At 37.7% G+C, this 20,035-nt stretch overlaps 1 protein-coding gene across 17 annotated transcripts in view; it reads left to right on the plus strand.

Annotated features, from left to right (window-relative positions):
• Window positions 1-20,035, plus strand: part of AIG1 (androgen induced 1) — a 275,458-nt gene that overhangs the window by 65,219 nt on the left and 190,204 nt on the right. For 16 of the 17 annotated variants that reach the window (XR_004228941.1, XR_004228940.1, XM_031935551.1 and 13 more), the window contains one exon: window positions 7,443-7,598. The exons of the other annotated variant lie outside the window; for it this stretch is intronic. Coding sequence is in view for 14 of the 16 variants with exons in the window: in XM_031935551.1 (XP_031791411.1) it covers window positions 7,443-7,598 (156 nt within the window). In the remaining 2 variants the exon portion in view is untranslated. The remainder of the gene's footprint in view (window positions 1-7,442; window positions 7,599-20,035) is intronic. 17 annotated transcript variants of the gene reach the window in all.

The following is a 20,035-nucleotide window of genomic DNA, read 5'->3' on the forward strand; positions in this document are numbered from 1 at the left end:
CAAGTAGGGGAGAACAAGCAGGGAGGTCTACAGAGAGTGACAGGATAGCCACCAGGTATTAGTGAGGGGACTGCTGTGTTAGATGACACCGTTGGGTAAGAAGATGAATCAACTGTAGAAAAGTGTTAAGACTTCATTTGTATATACTCTTAATTATATAAATCTGAGAAAGTGTTGCTTAGACTATTACATTTAGATTTGCAGAAATTATCTTGTTTTTTTCTCTCTCCTAGAAATCGAGATTCTGTTTTTTTCCTTTTTTTCATGTTAAAATTCCCTCCTATTCCTATTCCTTTTCTTTTAAATCTTTATAAAAGCAACTATTTCCCAAGAATTAGTAAATTACTTATTTATACAAAAAATTATTGAGTAATTTAGTTAAATTGGATTCTTCTTCCTCTATTTTGGAGGTCTGATATTAGGTCCATCTATATTTAAGATCATTATGTCTTCTTGATTAATTGATTTTTTTATCATTATGAAATGGTCCTCATTAATTTTGGTAATATTCCTTATGTAGATTAATACTTTTTTTTTTTTTTTTTTTTTTGACAGTGTCTCCCTTGGTCACCAGGCTAGAATGCAGTGGCATGATCCCGGCTCACTGCAACCTCTGCCTCCTGGGTTCAAGTGATTCTTCTGCCTCAGCCTTCTGAGTAGCTGGGATCACAAGTGCGCACCACCATGCCCGGCTAATTTTTGCACTTTTAATAGAGACGAGGTTTCACCATGTTGGCCAGGATTGTCTTGATCTCTTGACCTTGTGATCCACCTGTCTCAGCCTACCAAAGTGCTGGGATTACAGGCGTGAGCCACCACGCCTGGCTGATAGATACTTTAAAACAATTTAAAGTTATCCTTTTATTGAGACCCTGGCTATCCTGAAGTTTATGAAGTAGAAAAATCTAAGGTCTCACGAAGAAAAATTTATCTCTACAGTGTTGCTGACTATGAAGGCTCAAAAGAGAAAAAAGTGTTCCCTACTGTATGCTTAGCTTGCTCTGGAAACCTACTTAATAAAAAGAACTTTTGAGGCTGGGCGTGGTGGCTCACACCTGTAATCCCAGCACTTTGGGAAGCTGAGGTGGGCAGATCACGAGGTAAGGATTTCGAAACCTGCCAGTCTGGTCAACATGGTAAAACCGCATCTCTACGAAAAATACAAAAATTAGCTGGGTGTGGTGGCGCATCCCTATAATGCTAGCTACTGGGGAGGCTGAGGCAGGAGAATCACTTTAACCCAGGAGGCAGAAGTTGCAGTGAGCTGAGATCTTGCAACTATACTCTAGCTTGAGTGACAGAGTGAGACTCTGTCTCAAGAAAAAAAAAAGAATTTTTAAATTCAGGGGTACATGTGCAAATTTGTTACTTAGGTAAATGTGCATCACTGGGGATTGTTGTACAGATTATTTCATCACCCAGGTATTAGCCTGGTACCGTTAGTTATTATTCCTGACCCTCTCCCTCTTCCCACCTCCACCCCTCAATAGACACCACTGTGTGTTGTTCCCCTGTCTGTGCCCGTGTGTTCTCATCATTTAGCTGTCAGTTATAAGTGAGAACATGCTGGAAACTTACTTTAATATTAGTGTAGTTACTTCAGCTTTCTGATGGTTAGTGTTTGCATTCATTTACTTTTAACCAACTTAACATTTATACTTACATGCTTTTTTGTTTTGGTTTGGTTTTTAAAATCCAATCAGATAATCCCTGCCTTTGCATTGGAGAGCTTAAACCATTTATATTTAGTATAATTATAGACATTGTTGGGTTAAGTCTGATGTCTTAGTGTTTCCTTTTTGTTCCATTTATTCTTTCTTCCTTTCCCCCAATTTTTGACTTTTTCCTGAATTAATTTAATATTGCTAGTATTTCATTTTGTTTCCACTATTGGCTTATTAGCTGTGGGAGACCAAATTTTTAAAATGGCCCCCAAAGATGTTTCACACTAATGTCAGGAACCTGTGAATATGATGAGATATAATTCCTTTCATTGTGTTATGATATATAGCCTTAAGAAATGAACACTGTCCAGGTGGCCTTGATTATATCACACAAGTCTTAAAGGCAGAGAACTTTTTCAAGCCAATGAGAGATGAGGAAAGCAGAAAGGAAAGTCAGAGATCTGAAGCATAAGAAGGATTCAACATTCTCTTGCTGGCTTTGAAGATGGAAGGGACCGTGTACAAGTACTGGAGAACAGACATGAGGAACTGAGAGTGACCCTAGGCAACAGCCAATAAAGAAACACGAATCTTAGTCTCACAATGTCAAGGGACTGGATTCTACCAACCTGAATGAGCTTGAGTGTAGATCTTTTCTTTCAGCCACGTAAGGGCCTAGCTTGGCCAACGCATTAATTTTGGTGGTGTGGTACCCTAACCATAAAACCTAGAGTAACCTTACTGGGCACCTGAACTACAAACTGAGAAGTAATGTATTGTTGGTGTTTTAGCTGCTAAGTTTATGGTAATTTGTTATGCAGCAGTGGACAACTAATACATTGGCTAATCCCCTCTATTCTTTTAATGGTTTCTCTGTGGTTTACAATATGCGTATTTAACTTATCACAGTCTGCTGCCAACTGATATTATACAACTTTATATGTAATGTAAGACCTTAACAACTGTATACTGTCCATTCGTTCTTTCTTGTCCTTGGTGCTGTTGTTATTATAAATTTTACTTCTAAATATTGTTAAAACCTCATAAAATAGTTATATTTTTGCTTTAGTTAATTATCATTAATAAATGTAGAAATTAGAAAAATAAAAATCTTTTATATTTATTTTCATATGTATATTATCCACATCTATTTTTCAGCAATTTTCATTGATCTGTATAGATTTCCATATGTGATGTCATTTCTTTATTCCTCTCATGTATCGTGTAGTGAAAGTGTAATCATAATTAATTCTCTCCGTTTCTATTTATCTGAAAAAGTCTTTCACCTTTGAAAGTGTTTTCTCCCTTATAAAACTTAAAAGATATTGTTTCATTGTTTCTCGGCTTGGATCATTTTACACAAGAATTATGTGTTAATTCTTTTTGTTCTGTATGGTGATTTTTTTTCTCCTCCAGTGGCTTTAAAATGTCCATCTTTATCAAAATTTTATGAAATTTGATTACACTGGTCATTGATGTGGTTTTCTTTGTGTATACTCCACTGTTGAGCTTCTTGGATCTGTGGGTTTATAGTTTTCAGAAAAGTTGGAAAAACTTCAGCCATTATTTCTTCAGTTTTTTTTTTTTTTTTTTTTTCTATCTGACCACCCTTTTCTCCTTTGGGTCTCCAATACACATATGTTAGACTGCTTGATATTTTCTCACAGTTCACTTAGATTGTTAATATTTAAAGTCTTTCTTCTTTCAGTGATTAATTTTGGACAGTTTCATGTTTTCTATGTATTCAGTTTTTAATCTTTTCTTTTTCAGTGTCTCATCTGCTATTATTTCCATACAGTGACTTTTTGATTTCAGATTTTTTTAACTTTTGAATATTAACTTTGATTCTTTTTAATATCTTATTTCTCTCACTATTTTTATGTCCTCCTTTAACTTTTTGAACTGATTTAATTTAGTTGTTTAATGCCCTTGTCTACCAATTCCAATATTTCTGTTATTTCTACATCTGTTTTTATTGAATGGCTTTTCTTATGGTTAAGGATATTTTTCTACTGCTTGACATGTTCAGTAATTTTTATTGGATGATGACCATTATGAGCTATGTTGTTGAATGTCTGTAATTTGTTGTCTTCCTTTAAAGAATGTATAATTTTGTTTTTAATAGGCATTTAAACTACTTGTAGATCAGTTTTTTTTTTTTTTTCTGTTTGTTTGAGGGCCATTTTTAAGTATTGTTGGGGTGGATCTATGTTAGCATTATTCCAGGGCTATGTTCGTACCACTATTTAGGCATGAGACTTCTTGGGTCTCTACTGAATGCTTGTTGTAGCCAATACGCCCTCTCCTATGTGATTAGTCAGAACTGGAATACATCTGTATCTTGAATGAGCTTTGAGAATTGTTTAGCTGATTGCTTGTAGTAGGTAGACTTCTGAAATGACCCCCAAAGACTTTCACCTTTGTGTATTCCCCTCCAGTAGAGTTTGGGAAGAACGTGAATATGATTATTCTTGTAACGACATTACTTTATATGGGAAAAGGAAAATCATCTAAGATGGACTTGATTTCATCTGGTAAGCCCTTTAAAAAGAGATTTATCTGACTGACTGCTGAGTAAAAAGTCCAATATCTGAAAAGGCTGGTTCATATATTTAGTTCAAATGTCTAGTTGTTTATGGTATGAAGGCAAACCTGGTCCAGTTACTGTATCATGGAGTTTTTAGGTGAACAGTAGTAGTGAATTCACTTGTCTTGGAAGGCATTGCAATAGCTTTAACCAGAACTTTCCTTCTTGGAGTTATCCTCCATCATGTTTCCTTGCTTTCCAGGCTGCATAAAACAATTCAGTGGTCTCCAGGTATTTATGCTTTATCAGTACCAAGGCAATATTCTATTTCCTTTGCCTGTAAACCACAATCCCACAGAAATTTTACATGTAATTCAGTAACTAGGCTTTTTGAGCTTCCCAAATCCTATTTTTTGTCAGTCTTTAAAACTAAGGGATATTGACTTAGAAGGAAAGGATTTGAAAGAAGCTAGCCAGCTATATTTCAAAAGAATAAAAACCACTCTCTTTAAACTTTTATTTGGAAATATTGTACACCAATGAAATAGAGAGAGAATAATACAATCAATTTCAGTGTGCCAAACAACCAACTTAAGAAATAAAATATTATTTGTACAGTTGCGGCCCTGTACAGATAATATTTCCTCCAATCTTATCCTTCTCGCTCTAGAGGTACCTTAATGAAATGTTATTAATTCCCGTGCATTTCTTCATATATTGCTTCATATCCCTGCAGCCTTAAATTTATCTTTTCATTTTTTTTGAAATTGATTTTAATTGTGTTAGAACATACTATTCTTTCCTGGCTTTTTTTTTTTTTTTTTTTTTTTTTTTGGTTTAACATTTTGCTGTGAAAATAAAATGTTTATATTTGTTTAGATTTCCATTGTATGAATATAACACAATTACTTATCCAGTCAACTATTAAGAAACATACAGTTATTTCAACTTCTTTGAGGCAATGAACACTCAAATTAACCTTTGGTAGATATGACTAGTACACATGTATGGGAGTTTCTGTAGAGAATGCCCTTTATAATTATATCACTAAATAAATAGAGTATATGCATCTTTAAATTACTATAGAAGATCCACAACTCAGAATTTTTGACTTATTATATCTCAACTTTATGCTGGTGTGAAAATGATCACATTCAATAGAAACCATACTTTGAGTACTCATGAAACCATTCTGTTTTTCATGTTCAGTACAATATTTAATAAGTTACATGAGATTTTCAACATTTTATCATAAAATAGGCTTTGTGTTAGATGACTTCACCCAACTGCAGGCTAATGTGTGTGTTCTGAGCACATTTTAGGTAGGCTAAGCTAAGCTATGCTATTCCATAGGTCGGGTGTATTAAATGCATTTCCAACTTAAGATATTTTCAGTTTGCTATGAGTTTATAGGGACATAGCTGCATCATAAGTTGAAGAGCATCTGTAGATACTGTCAGTTGTTTTTCAAACTGGTTGTCCAGATTTGCATTCCTACCATAAGCTTTCTGGTTGTTCTACATCTTTGTAACACTTGGTATTGTCAGAATTAAATTGTAAATAATTACACTGGTGAGAAATGCTACCTTATTGTGGTCTTAGTTTGCATTTCCCTGGTTAGTAGTCACCTTTTTATGTTTACTAGCTAGATTAGCATGAAGATTATTATGCCCTGGTAGGGTCACTCCAGTTTAATCAAACTCCATTAGGGCCAACATAGAGATTCAAATATCTAAAGTGCTAAGATATGAAAAATAGAAAGATATGAATAGAAATATATAAAAAATAGAAAATAGAAAATTTTTCTAAGTATGAAATTATCCCCTGATTCATTTAAGTTATTTCTCGTTATCAAAACATGACTCTTGCCAACACCTCTATTGTGTCATTCTCAATTGTGGCAGTCTTAGCTTCTCTTACTCTGGTTTTTCTGGCTGTAGAAAGAATGACAATAAACCTTAAGTCACTGAAGCTAAAGAAAGGCTACGTTATGAGGAAACATAGAACATTACTCTGGCTAAGACTGACTAATAATAGTAAGGTTTGGTGAACTCCAGAAAGCCTAGGTTAACAATTTCAGTGTTCTAGTGCTGTGCTAAGTGATGGAACCGAATACTTTTTAGGATCCTTCTTCCCTTGTGAGGACCCTATCCACAGAGTGTTCACAGACTCTTTCTACTATCAATGAGGAAATTTACCAAAAAAGGTACTTGCTATCTTTTCTAAAGAGCCAATGAGTAAAATTGTGTCTTTTACAAAGATATAATCTGTAAACTATTTTCAGTAGGAAAACAGCCAGAAAAATTTTCCTGAATCTATCCTTGGTGCTAATTGGGTATGACTTTGTGGACAGGAGATACATTTTCTGCCCTTTCCATAATTTGAGTGATCATCTGCCTAGCTGCATTACAGTATGGTGCCTGCAGTGTTCTCCCTCTGCAATAGTCCAAGTAAATGAAACATAGCTGATCTAAATGCTTCCATTTGTAATTGATTTGGGGAATGTACAACCTATAGTTTTTTTGTGTGTGGGGGGGGATTGGAGAAATGGTATGGACATCTCTGTTTATATTACTTTGGAAATATTTTATTTTGATAAATACTAAAAACCTGAGTAGGAGGTCATTTGGTTCAAATTTGACAACAAAAACTTGTTTCATATCAGCTTTAATTATTACATGCAGTCGATTTTTTTATGACTCAAGGACCCACTTCCTACCACTTCCTTTGGTAGAAGAAATATCTAAATGTAAGAGATGAAAGCATAGGAAAGTTTTTCACATTTAGACTGAATTGTCCTATTATTCAGACCATCCTCACCCTTTTGTTTTCACTTCTTAGATGTTTGTTAAAACTCACTAGTTATATTGACTAGTAGAAGCCATAGACCTGACTTAGACATGACATAGTAGAAACCATTACAAACCATAGATGTGATGCTTTAAAATAATGGTCCTGCCACTTTGATCGTTCATATTGGTTTCTGTCGGGCTCTATTTAGATGTGTGTGTCCACATATGTTTTGCACTTGTCCCGAGGTGAGTGAAAATGGAAGTGGTGTTTTAAAGATGAACTTTCTCTATACTAGCAAGTGGTAAATGTCTGTTCTCTATTTCTAGGAGCAGCTCTTTAAAATATGCTTCTGATCCTTTCTTATCAGATGTCATGTTGTACACCAGCAGCTCATTTGCTGTTCAACAGCTTGGGTCTCTAGATCTTAATGACTCATACTGATTGTTGTCCCCCTACAGGTTATCCAGGCTATCTTTTTTGGCATCTGTGTGCTGACTGATCTTTCCAGTCTTCTGACTCGAGGAAGTGGGAACCAGGAGCAAGAGAGGCAGCTCAAGAAGCTCATCTCTCTCCGGGACTGGATGTTAGCTGTGTTGGCCTTTCCTGTTGGGGTTGTGAGTATGATGGAGGATGCATTTTGCCACAAAAGAAACTTGGCTCTTATTTCAGACTTCTAAGAGAAAAAAAAAAGAGTTCATTATAAAAGGTTTCTGTATTATTAGTTTGCTAGAGCTGTCAGTATCACAGATGTGGTGACTTAAACAACAGACATTTATTTTCTCATAGTTCTGGAGGCTGAAGTCTGAGATGCAGGTGTCCACAGGGTTCGTTTCTTCTGAGGCCTCCCTCCCCTTGGCTTGCAAATGGCACCTTCTGACTGTGTCTTCACATGCTTGTCCCTCTGTGCCTGTCTTTGCCTAAACTTCCTATTTTTATAAGGCATAGCAGTCATATTAGATTTATTTTAGGGCCCCCTAATGACCTCATTTAACCATGTATAATCACCTCTTTAAAAACCCAGTCTCCAAATACAGTCACATTGCGAGATTCTGGGGGTTAGGAGTTCCACATATGAATTTTGCAGAGGACACAATTCAGTCTATAACCATTTCTTAAGCAGCCCCAACTTGAAAGGCAGGGTCCTTGGGTCAACCAGGCTAGTATTTTTTGAACTTGGGAGAGGAAATCAGTATTATCTCATACTTCTTCAGTTACCCAACTGTGCCATTAGCTACTATCACTGAAGTAAATGCCTCTTAATGTTTGGATCTGTTTTGACTTCATTGATTTTCATTGTTTTCATTTAGATTCTCTCCATAACTCAACTTCCTTCACAAGTCTGTTAATTTTCCATTATCTGCACATAAACGATGTTTTTTAAAGGCCTTCAGAGACCCTACTGATTTTAACCTCTGCGTAGCCAGGAGAAGAAGAGAACTCATATATATCACAAATTGTAAAGATGGGTAAGGGGTTGTTATTTAATTCAAATTCAGACTTTTCATTTGCCAGCTGATTTCAGGGAAAAACAGAAGTCTCAGTGATGTGGTCTAGCACATGCCCCAAGTCCATTGTAGGAAGAGTCAGAAAGTTGTTCATAAATCCTTCCAGTGGATTACTCATATTTGTCAGGTTGTAGCTGGTAGATGGCCCTACATGCTTGCTTTAAGACCAATTAGTAGGCACTCAGATGGTCACTGAATTGCTTTTTCTCTGTGCCAAATTGTATTTTCTTGGATGAAATAAATAGCCCTTAACCCTGAGAACAACACAATGGCCAGAGAGCATTATAATTTGGTCATACTCCTCATTCCCTCATCCTTGTCCTCTGAAAATTTAAATGAGTACTCAGATTGAAGCTAACAAGCAAGTCTCTCAAATTCCATTGTTTAGCATAGCAGAGTTTTATGCTTTCCATATTACTTAATATTTCCATTTTTGGACTTTCCATATAAAATTCAAATACTTTCTATCAGAATAATCATCTAAGAGAAAATATCCATTAGCATAAAGCACAAAAATATATACTTTTGGCATAAAAGAATTATCTAGAAAATATAAGTCTGTGTGTACATGTATATGCATTTATATCTAATATATAGTATATATATATTATATATATCATGTGTACTTTTTTCTTTTTTAACATTTACTCCCTTGAAATTTCTATAGACATGTCATTGCCTGTGGAAGCCTCGTTGGCTAGAAGGACTACAATAGTAATACAATAAAAAAGTAGGCCGGATGGAGTGGCTCCCGCCTGTAATCCCAGCACTTTGGGAGGCCGAGGAGGGCAGATCATGAGGCCAGGAGATCGAGACCATCCTGGCTAACACAGTGAAACCCCGTCTCTACTAAAAATATGAAAAATGAGCCAGGTGTGGTGGCGGGCGCCTATAGTCCCAGCTACTCGGCAGGCTGATGCAGGAGAATAGCTTGAACCCGAGAGGTGGAGGTTGCAGTGAGCTAAGATCTCACCACTGCACTCCAGCCTGGGCGACAGAGCAAGACTCTGTCTCAAAACAAAACAAAAAAAAAGTAAATATAAGTACAGTGTTAACATGTTTTCTCTTAGCTCCCTTCTGTATGTGGTATTAAATTATGTCTCTACAGGGAAAATTTTGACTTATTTTGTAAATTTTGCTACTCTCCTCAAAAGCTCATGGCATATGCCCTTTAGATATTTTTGACCTTCCTTTGGGGGAAACTTTTGCACCTGCCTGAAGCTTGAAGTATATGTCAACTCTCAGTGTCTTTCCTAAAGTTACTCCATGTATGCTTCATGGTTTGTAAAACAAGTGGTGGCCTTTTTGTTTAGTTATTTGTTTTAGTACATCTGATATTTTCCTCCATCTATCACTGTCTTCATTGTTTTGCCTATGTTTTAGAAAAAAGAGGAATAAAAGTGCCTTTCATCCCCACTCACCCCATCCCTCTTAAACCAGAAGTCCCAGCATCATGCTTTCATGGCATGTGGGTGCAGCTGTCCTAGTGGCTCTCTGACAGCCCGAACAGTCCTCATCACTGCGACCACGGCCTCCTGTGTCACCCAGCACATGGAGGGGATCAGTGCTCTTGAGAATCACAAAAGAAATCAAAGAATGGATAAGGAATTAGAGATGTGTAACTCACTGATGTGTTTAACTCATTTTTTTTTTTTTTTTTGCCCATTGATATTTTGTAGTCACTATTTCCATCTTTCGCAATCATCCCTATTATTGTGAGTCACTGTTCCCTTGAGAGTTACTAGTCTATTATTTTCCTAAACTTTTTAACATTTTTTTCAAAGAAAGTGACATTTTTTTTTCTCTTTCCAACCATCCTTTCTCTCCCTCTTCTCCCCTGTTTTAAGAAGAATCTAGGTCAGTATTCTCTAGAAATCATCATATGTTTTCTACTATTTCTGTCTTGCTCTGTCATTTGATGTTTTGTATCTGTTTATGCAATTTCCACCAGACTTTTCACTCTAATACACAGAAATTCATTTTGAGTCCAAAAAAAGCCTGATAAATTGTTCCTTCCCAAATCCCATTAATTTTATTGCAAAGTCATATTTACAGAAGATATGAATGTGCCTCTGTACAAGTATTTGTGTTCTTCTGTTCTCACACTGCTAATGAAGACATACCCGAGACTTGAGTAATTTATAAAGGAAGGAGTTTTAATTGACTCACAGTTTCACATGGCTATGGAGGCCTCACAATCATGAGGGAAGGCAAAGGAGGAGCAAAGTTATGTCTTACATGGTGGCAAGCGGGAGAGTGTGTTCAGGGGAACTCCCCTGTGTAAAGCCATCAGATCTTGTGAGACTTATTCACTATCATGAGAACAGCGTGGGAAAAATTCTCCCATGATTCAATTACCTACCACTGGGTCCCTCCCACGACACATAGAGATTATGGGAGCTACCATTCAAGATGAGATTTGCATGGGGACACAGACAAACTGTATCAGTATTTTAACACAACATTTTTTTATCCACTAAAACATTTAATTTTGTGATTTTTTCATCTTTCTCGCCCTAAAGTTATTTCCTACCTTTCCTTTCCAAGGTGCTTTGTCTTTGCTGTGACTTCAGAGCTTCCCCTGTCTTTACCTTTTTCCCTATTCCCCCAGCTGCTCAGAAGGGTCCAGAATCCTGCTGTAGTTTCATTCTTATGACTTTCTTCCTTATTAAAATGCAAACTCTCTCTGAAGCAATGCCACAAGGAATCACTTGAAGAAGCATCATATTTACTTTTTCTGTGCCTCCAGACCTGGAATGGAGGTGCCAACCTGGAGGGCTCATTACATCAGAAGGATGGAAGAGCATTAATGGCCGGGAACTGATGGAACCAGATTTATGCCTGTAGGAATCTGTAGCATAAAAATTCTTATCATGTGTGCAGATGATTAATGATAACATTTATAAATAAATGTCTTCATCATTTTGGTGGACACAGTCAAAATCCTAAAGGGCAAAATTCTTAAGCACCCTCTCTGTGCCAGGGGAGCACCGGGCATCCTATAGCTGCAGGTGCAGAGCCTCAGCTTTGGGTCCCCCTGTGGTCCCCAGAGGCCTCCCCTGCACTGCCACCCTGACTGCTGGGGCACTGCCAACCTTGCAGAGTGCTTCCCTGGCTACTATCTACTGACTTTCTTTGTCTACTGCCTTTCTACTTTTTGTCAGTCAGAAGTTGAAAGGGAAAGCAACATTATTTTTGCTTCATGGTGCAGGCAAAATGGCATTGGGCATAAAAAGAGAGTAAAGAGTGAATGCATTACGTCTGTACAGCTGAATTTATCAACTTTGTACAAATTTTCCTGAAGAGATCTATTGGCCCCTGAGCTTTTCCTGATGCTCCCATTATCTCTCTCTTTCTCTCTCTCTCACCTCAGCTGAAACCATGGCAGCAAGAAAGACATGGGTGGGTTATCTGGGATTCATATTTTCTACATTAATGCTTCTTCCAGTAATGAGGTTAATTGAGAGTTGTCAGTAATTGCTTTATGTGAGCATGAAGCCCTAAATATGATTTTGTGACCCATGCACCTAATGCATCCACTTCAGGCTCTCTCTTCATCTCAAGGATACATAAAAATCATGAAACATTCCAATCAAAGATAATTGGAGGAAAGTTTTATTTCAGCATAACCTTGAAGAAATCAGGCAGGATTGCTTGAATGAACATGGCATGTATCATCCTGATTTGTGCAGATTCCCATAAATATAAAGCTGGCCTTGATTAGTAATGCTAATGGCCGGAAACCACCAGCACTCCCAAAGCCTTGCAACTAATTTTGCAAGGATAACCCATGGGAGGCTCTTCTTACTATGTGCAGTTTATTTCTGAACTCTGTCACCCTTTTAAAGAATCATTACAAATAATTCTATGACATTATGTGGTCTGGAAGCACTGAAGTTTATTAGGAGCAATCAGACCAAGAATGTCTTTTGTCTCCTGTGAGTTTGTTGACTTTTGTGTTGGCAGATACCATTATGGCTAAGAGACTAGGCTTAGACTTTTAACCACAAAAGTGGGGGGGGCGGGGCATGACAGAAGAGCAGAAACAGCAAATAAATAAATAAATAAAATATATATCTATGAATTTAATGACTATGAAAGTGCCTCTCTCAGGAATCCTAAATGTGTCTCCAACTCCCTACCAAAGAAGCCCTTTAATGAAAAAGAACAATTATTTATACATTTTAAACTTGCTATCTTTTTTTATAGAGACAGGGTTTTACCCTGTTTCCCAGGCTGGAATGCAGTGCAATGATATTTCACTGCAGCCTCAACCACCTGGGCTTAAGGGATCCTCTCACCTCAGTCTCCCAAGTAGCTAGGACTACAGGCATGCACCACTATGCCCTGCTAAGTTAAAAGTTATTTTGGAGACAGGGGTCCCACTAAGCTTCCCAGGCTGGTCTTGAACTCCTGGCCTCAACTGATTCTCCTGCCTCAGTCTCCTGAGTAGCCAGATTACAGGGATTGAGCCACCATACCCAACGAATTATCCATTTTTTTATTCATTCTAGATTATACATTCTATCTGTTTGTAGCTGCTCAACTTGAATAATGCACGTAATCTAACCTCATAACCTCACCAGTACACTTTTGCCCTGGTGTTGGTTTGGTTGCTGTAGCCCCAGTGCTTGTCTGCCCCATCCCGATATGAAAATGATAGCCCTTTCTGAGTGGGTCTGAGGAGACCTTGGAGATTTCGATCAGTTCTAACTTGGGTTGGGTGTCCAGGTTAATAGGAGCAAACTGGCATGTGCCTGTATTAACTTTGCAGGAATTTGACCTTCCTATCTGAGTTTAGTCTCAAAGCTGTTTGTTAAGTAACCATTTCTAGTGTTATAATCATGTCTTGTAAAGACTTGGTGAAGATTTTATAGGTATCAACCTATTCCAAAATCCTTTAAAACTTGATTTGACTTGTAATAGGACTGTATGGTATCTGCTTCCTTAGGAAACATGGAAAATGGATTTAAAATCTCAAATGCAAACTCAAAGAAAAAGTATGTTGCTATTGTTTTAAAAAAGTAATTCCCAAAAGTCTTCATTTGTTGACATACTAGCTAATTTTAAGCTATCTTTAAGAACGGTTTTGAGATGCACATAAATTTAGATTGTCATAAACCTACAACTTAAAAATTGTAGTTTCATTACTGATTTTTAAATGAAAGAGAATGGCTTAAATGGGAAACCAGAAAATTAATATTAATGACTAATATTAAGGTCTGTTAACGTAACACATAAAGGAATAGAATTTGATTCTATTTGAGATTATAAATAAAAACCAATGCCTTTCCTTCTGTTTTGATATTAAGGGGGGAATTTAAAAAAATAAATTGTTTACCCTATTCTACAAACTCTGGATTCAACTTAAAAATACACTTAATATCTTCTGATCCTCTCTTTATTAAATTTTCACACAGATACCTAAAGTCAAGACTTTTCTATTTTCTTTAAGCCTTAACTGATATTTTAAGTTTCTTTAAATGTCCTTTTCCTTTCTTTTCACTTCTGAAGTTAAAAATACATCGGCTAGATCATGTCTTATGGTAAAACCCAGTACACTGCAGGTGGAGGTAATCAAATGCTTGCCACCTGCACTGAAATAAGGAATGTGAACTGAGTTACCTAAGAAGGAAGTTTCATAGATGAGAATTCATTCAAGATCAGTAAGGAAAATGAGCCATGTTTTCCCAATACCGAGAGAAAGGCTCAGAAAACTGTACTTACCAAAACTATGTAAGTGATCTTACAATTATTTTTTAATAACTTTTCAAAAGATCGAGGACATTGTACGTTTAGATATATGTAACTGATAAGAAACCTGGTTGCTTCTCAATCATCTCATGTATTCTTTTCTCCTCAATTGAGAACCAAAGATTTTCTGTGTAGGTGACCTATTTAATTTGCACACGTTTATACTAGCTCAGAGTGGTCAGCTTTTTTGATGCTTCCAAGATAAATTTCTTAAACACAATAGTCACACTTTAACAAAATTTCACATAGATGCCCACTTTAAAATATATAACAGGGAAAACCGCACATTTATATCTAGACCGTTTAAAGGACAGAAGTTCTCGTCAAATCAGTAATTATTTGTGGACTCATGGAACCTACTGTGTAGCAAGTACTGAGTGCTAAGAGTCAGGATAGTGTTGGCTGAAAATTAATCTGTCTTTCAAAGGTTTCACAGTCCAGGGAGGGCGGCTTTATAAGCTATATCAACAAGTAAATTAAAATAGGGTGTGATGAGTATAATAATACATGTGTTTAAGGTGCAGAGAAGTATCCGCAAAGCGAGATGTTTGAAGAATGACTAAGAACTTATTGGATGTATTAAGTTAATGATGCATTCAGTTGCGAGTAACAGAATACCCTCAGAAATCTTTTACTTCACTCTTTTACTTCATTCAAGTCTGCTCAAATAAGCTCAGCAAAGCTTCTATGAATGATCTATATGAATTAGCCTCTCATTATTCTCTGTTCCTTTGCCTTGCTTTATGTTATCCATGATGATTACCACTCCCTGGCATATTATGTTTATTCTTTTATTTGTGTAGTGTCTGTCTTCTCTGACTTGGTTCATACTCTGTGAGACCAGGGAAATTGTGTGTTTCATTTACTGCTTTATCCCAAGCATTAGGAGCAGTGTCTAAATAATTCAATATTAGTTGAGTGTAATCCAGCCAACTGTGGTTTAAATAATAAAGATATTTAATATCTCACAAGACATGGAGCTTTTTGACAGGCAGTTTCAGGGTGGTATTGCTCAGTGTGTTCATATTTTGTAGTTTTTATTGAGACATGGTCTCACTGTGTTGCCTGGACTGGAGTGCAGTGGCATGATCTCGGCTCACTGCAACCTCCATCTCTCAGGCTCAAGCCATCCTCCCACCTCAGCCTCCTGAGTAGCTGGGACCACAGGTGTGTGCCACCATGCCCGGCTAATTTTTGTATTTTTTGTAGAGACAGGGTTTTGCCATGTTGCCCAGGCTGGTCTCAAACTCCTGAGCTCAAGCAATCCACCACCTTGACATCCCAAAGTGCTGGAATTATAGGTATGAACCACCATGTGCAGGCAGTATTTTCATTTGAGACTTGTATATTTTATATTTTCTACACATCTATCTTCAGAGTGTTACCTTTTTGTCCTTGGACTTGCCACCTAAATCCTCAAGAGGGTTAATAAAGCACCAAGCATCACATCCTTCACAACCATGTTCAAGGACAGAAAAGGAAGAAACTCTAGGGAGCCCTCCCCAAGTGTCTGTTTCTTCATCAGGTAAATAGATTATTCCCAGAAGCTCCACCTGCAGATTTCACCATAGGTCCCATTGGTCAGAACCATCACATAGCTAGAACCAGCAGTGTGGGCCTGGGAAAGCAAGAAGAAGCAGAAGGAAATGAAGTTACCATGAGGGCTTAAACTTATTATGGTTTATCCTTAGGGGCTGGGCATATTGCTACCCAAACAAAATCAGGAGTTTTTAAAAATGTAATAAGTAACAAATTTAGGGAATAACAATATGTAAAATAAGTAAAGACTAGTATGATTCTAGGAAATTTATTTTTTATGTCAGTATGAAAAATATATACAGTAAAGCTGATAAGACTAATCATGGACATTTTCTGTTGTAGCTAAAAGGGTATATTTTTTTCCCATTCATTCTCTCCCAATAATCATTTTTAGTGTATTCTTACCAGTAGTATCATAAACAACAACTGAAATCTGATATTTGAAGAAGTCCTTCTCAAGGAAAGATTTCTTACACATTTGATGAAATGGTTTAATTTCTAAAGCTCCATATCAAATTTGTCAGAGTTGTCCCTTGCTTTGGACCACAAACTCAAGAGATTCAGGCAACTGGGTTCAATAAGTAAAATCTTCCTTGATCACCCTTTCCCCTAAACATTATCATGTCCCATAGATCATTTCACAGAGTTCTTACTCTCTCTGGGGAAAAAAAAATCACAGAAATATCTCACAAAATGAAGATATTTTCTTCCCATAGTTGTAGTCATAAGTAAAATATATATTTGAAATTTGAGATCAGGAAAAGGTAGAATTGATTTTCAGTAACACTAGACATGTGTTTCCTGTCCTCAACAATGTGACCCACAAAACCAGGTTCTTATATATGTCCTTGTTTTGGGGACCAGGGACAAGATGCAATATTCTTGATTTTAAAAGAAAGGAAAAAAAGCATTCACACTTCTTCTTCCTTCCCTGCATATTTCACTCCCTCCCTCTTTCCCTCTATCTCCCCAACACCCCCATCTCTCTCTCTTTGTCTCCCTCCCTCCCTCTCCTTCTCCCTCACCCTTTCTCTCTTTCTCTTTCTACCTTTCTCCTTTCGCCTCATCCCTCCACCCTAACCATTGCTTTCTGTGTAGAAAAGGAAACAATAATTTCTTTGCTCTGTGGGTGTTCCTGAAATTACTACTGTCCCCGTGGGTGTTTTGAGGTAACTCTTAACTCCTTTAGCTGAACCAAAATGTACTGTTACATCAACTGATAAAAAAGTAATTTCCCTTCAAGGAAGGAGCTAGTGGACCTTCCACCTACACAAAATTTACTAACTTAATTGTGCCCATGTGATTACCATTGTAATGATTTGCTAATTTTACCACAAATAACCAGTCCAGGATAGGACTTTCATTCATTGTACCTTTTTCTATCCCGCTTATGGAACAAAAGTTAAGGCATAATTCTGACTATTGTGAAGGTGATGTAGAAACTCGGGTGGGAAAGTGGGAAGATGAGGAGAGGGCAGGTGATGAGGAGAGTGTAGCCCGGTCAGCCAGCTCACAGTCTGCTAAGCACCTCTGAAGAGCACATTTACCAGAAGTTTCCCTCCAGAGAATGTCCCTTTAGGTTAGGTCTGTACCTAAGTAGGCTACGTCGGTACCTGATTTACCCATAGCAACAAATGTATACTGGGAATTTGGGCTATGTTGGTGAAGCTGTTGCCACGTGAGGAAATTGAAGAAAGCTATGCCACAGAGGGAGTGGAAGGAGCCCTTAAGTCTTTTCTGCTTTTGCGCTTTTCTGGGTTCTCTGCTACTTTGTTCATTTTTGACCAGAAAAGATTGGAGAGGAATGTGAAGTAAGAAAAAATCCTAGATGCAAAGGAGTGGCATGCCCAAGTTCACAGGCATGACGAGAGAGGAATTTTATCACCTTGCTACTTGATCCTAAGGACATCTCCCCTCCCCTTTGTTTCACTTAAAAATCAACTATGAAATAAGAAGACTGCATTCATACATGCATGCATAACTCAAAAGAAGGAAGACTCTGCACTCCCTTGTCCAGAGGGTACTGTGAGCATGCCCTGGCCCAGTGGGTGGCTGTTACACTAGACAATAAAATTAGCACTGAGTCAACAAAGGAAAATGGCCCCCAGATTCATTAATAAAGCAACGTTTTGGTCTGAACATTCAGAAATGCTACCTGCACCCACCCCATTAGCTCAGAGTTCTGAAGAATACACCACATACAGAGGCCTCTGCTGTCACCTGTTTTAGTTCCTGCCTGTGAGAGAACAGTTCCACTTGTACCTTCTGAGTCTTCTCACCATAGCCCTTCCCAAGGAGGCAAAACCTGCAAACAACCCAAGAGCCTGAACGATGGAATGAGAACTGACTCTCACTACATGCTCGCTGTGGGCCAGGCACTGTGCTAAGGGCTATACTGGAATGATTTATTTAATCCTCACATCCCCAGAAGGTAGGAATTTCCATCATTCTCACTTCACAGAAGACTCTTCTGTTTTGCAGTTTTACAGATGGGGTTCCCATTTTATAGCTTGCCGGCTTGAGGTCACACAGCAAGTAAATGATGCCAGTAAATCAACCAGGCTTTGAACCCTAACACTCCAACTAACGGAGTGCTTGCTCTTAGCAACCAGTTATGTGCTGTGTAATGACGTTTTCATCAATGACAGATGACATATACAGCAGTGGTCCCATAAAGCTATAAACCTATATTATGGACTGGACATGGGAGCTCACACCTGTAATCTGTGAGAGGCCGAGGCAGGCAGATCACTAGAGCCCAGGAGTTTGAGACCAGCCTGGGGAATATAGTGAGATCCCATCTCTACAAAAAAAAAAAATTTAAAAATTAGCTAGGTATGGTGGCATAAACCTGTATTCCCAGCTACTCAGGAGGCTGAGCTGGGAGGATCCTTTGAGCTTGGGAGATGGAGGTTTTAGTGAGCTGAGATTGTGCCACTGTACTCCAGCCTGGGCGATGGAGTGAGACCTTGTCTCAAAAACAAAGCAAAAAGCAAAACAATTGTATTAGGGGCCAGATGTGGTGGCTCATACTTATAATCTCAGTGCTTTGGGAGGCTGAGATAGGAGGATTGCTTGAAGCCAGGAGTTCAAGACCAGCCTGGGGAACAGCCAGACCCTGTTTCTACAAAATATTTAAAAAGTAACCTGCTTGGTAGCATGGTCTTGTAGTCCCAGCTACATGGGAGACTGCAGTAAGACCGATTGCTTGAGCCTAGAGATTCGCGCTGCAGTGAGCTGTGATCACTTCACTGCACTCCAGCCTGGGCAACAAGAGCACAACTGTGTCTCCAAAAAACAAAAAAAGAGAGAGAAAAGAAAAAACCACCAACAACATGCCTTTACTATGTTTAGGTGTGTTTAAATACGCAAATACTTAATATTGTGTTGCAGTTTCCTGTGGTATTCAGTAGTCTGTAGCTTAGGAGCAATAGGCTATACCATCTATAGAGCCTAGGTATGCAGTAGGCTATACCACCTAGGTTTGTGTAAGTACGGTCTATGATGTTTACAGGATGGTAAATAGCCTAATGACATGTTTCTCAGAACATGTCTCTGTCATTGAATGATGCGTGATTGTACTCTAAACTTTTTGACAAACCTAACCTAATTTTGCTTTTCATCATTTGCCTGACAGACATTTTTCGCTATGTACATAAGGCCTGGGCTGACCAAAATTTCTCACTTTGGAGGATGTATCAGAATAAGAATAGGAGTTGTGTAGAATCTGGATCAAAAATAACTGCTTTATCTTTTTCCTTGAGGTGGCGTAACAGACTGTGTTCATTTGTGCTTCTGTTGTTTCCCTTTGATACACTGTTTCACACGTAGAGCCAATGGTTTTATACAGTTTTACAGGACAGCTTGCAAAGTGCAAGTTTTGACAAGAAAAGGAAATCTTTCCTGCTTTGTCTTCTCATTTCAAATATTGCATGCAGATTTTAGCTACCACATGTTTACCCAATGTGCTTGTTTTTAATATGTGAAAATAAAGTTACATCAGTAGAATTGGCTACCTTTAAAAAATTGGTTGCAAAATGTATCTAGTATATCATCTGTGAATCATCGCTGGGATTCCAAGAAGGCATAGTTTGTAGCTACACAATTGCAAAAAAACTATTTTTGGCAAGAAGTGATACAATGCATTCCACAGCAGCATCCTAAAAACTGAATGACACCTACACCGTGAAAAATTTTAAAAGAATAACCAAAACTCTGCTTTATCAAGGGTTTTCAGTCAAATCTGCTTTTCT

Source organism: Piliocolobus tephrosceles, chromosome 5, assembly GCF_002776525.5.
Source record: "Piliocolobus tephrosceles isolate RC106 chromosome 5, ASM277652v3, whole genome shotgun sequence".
In the NCBI taxonomy this organism is placed as follows: domain Eukaryota; kingdom Metazoa; phylum Chordata; class Mammalia; order Primates; family Cercopithecidae; genus Piliocolobus; species Piliocolobus tephrosceles.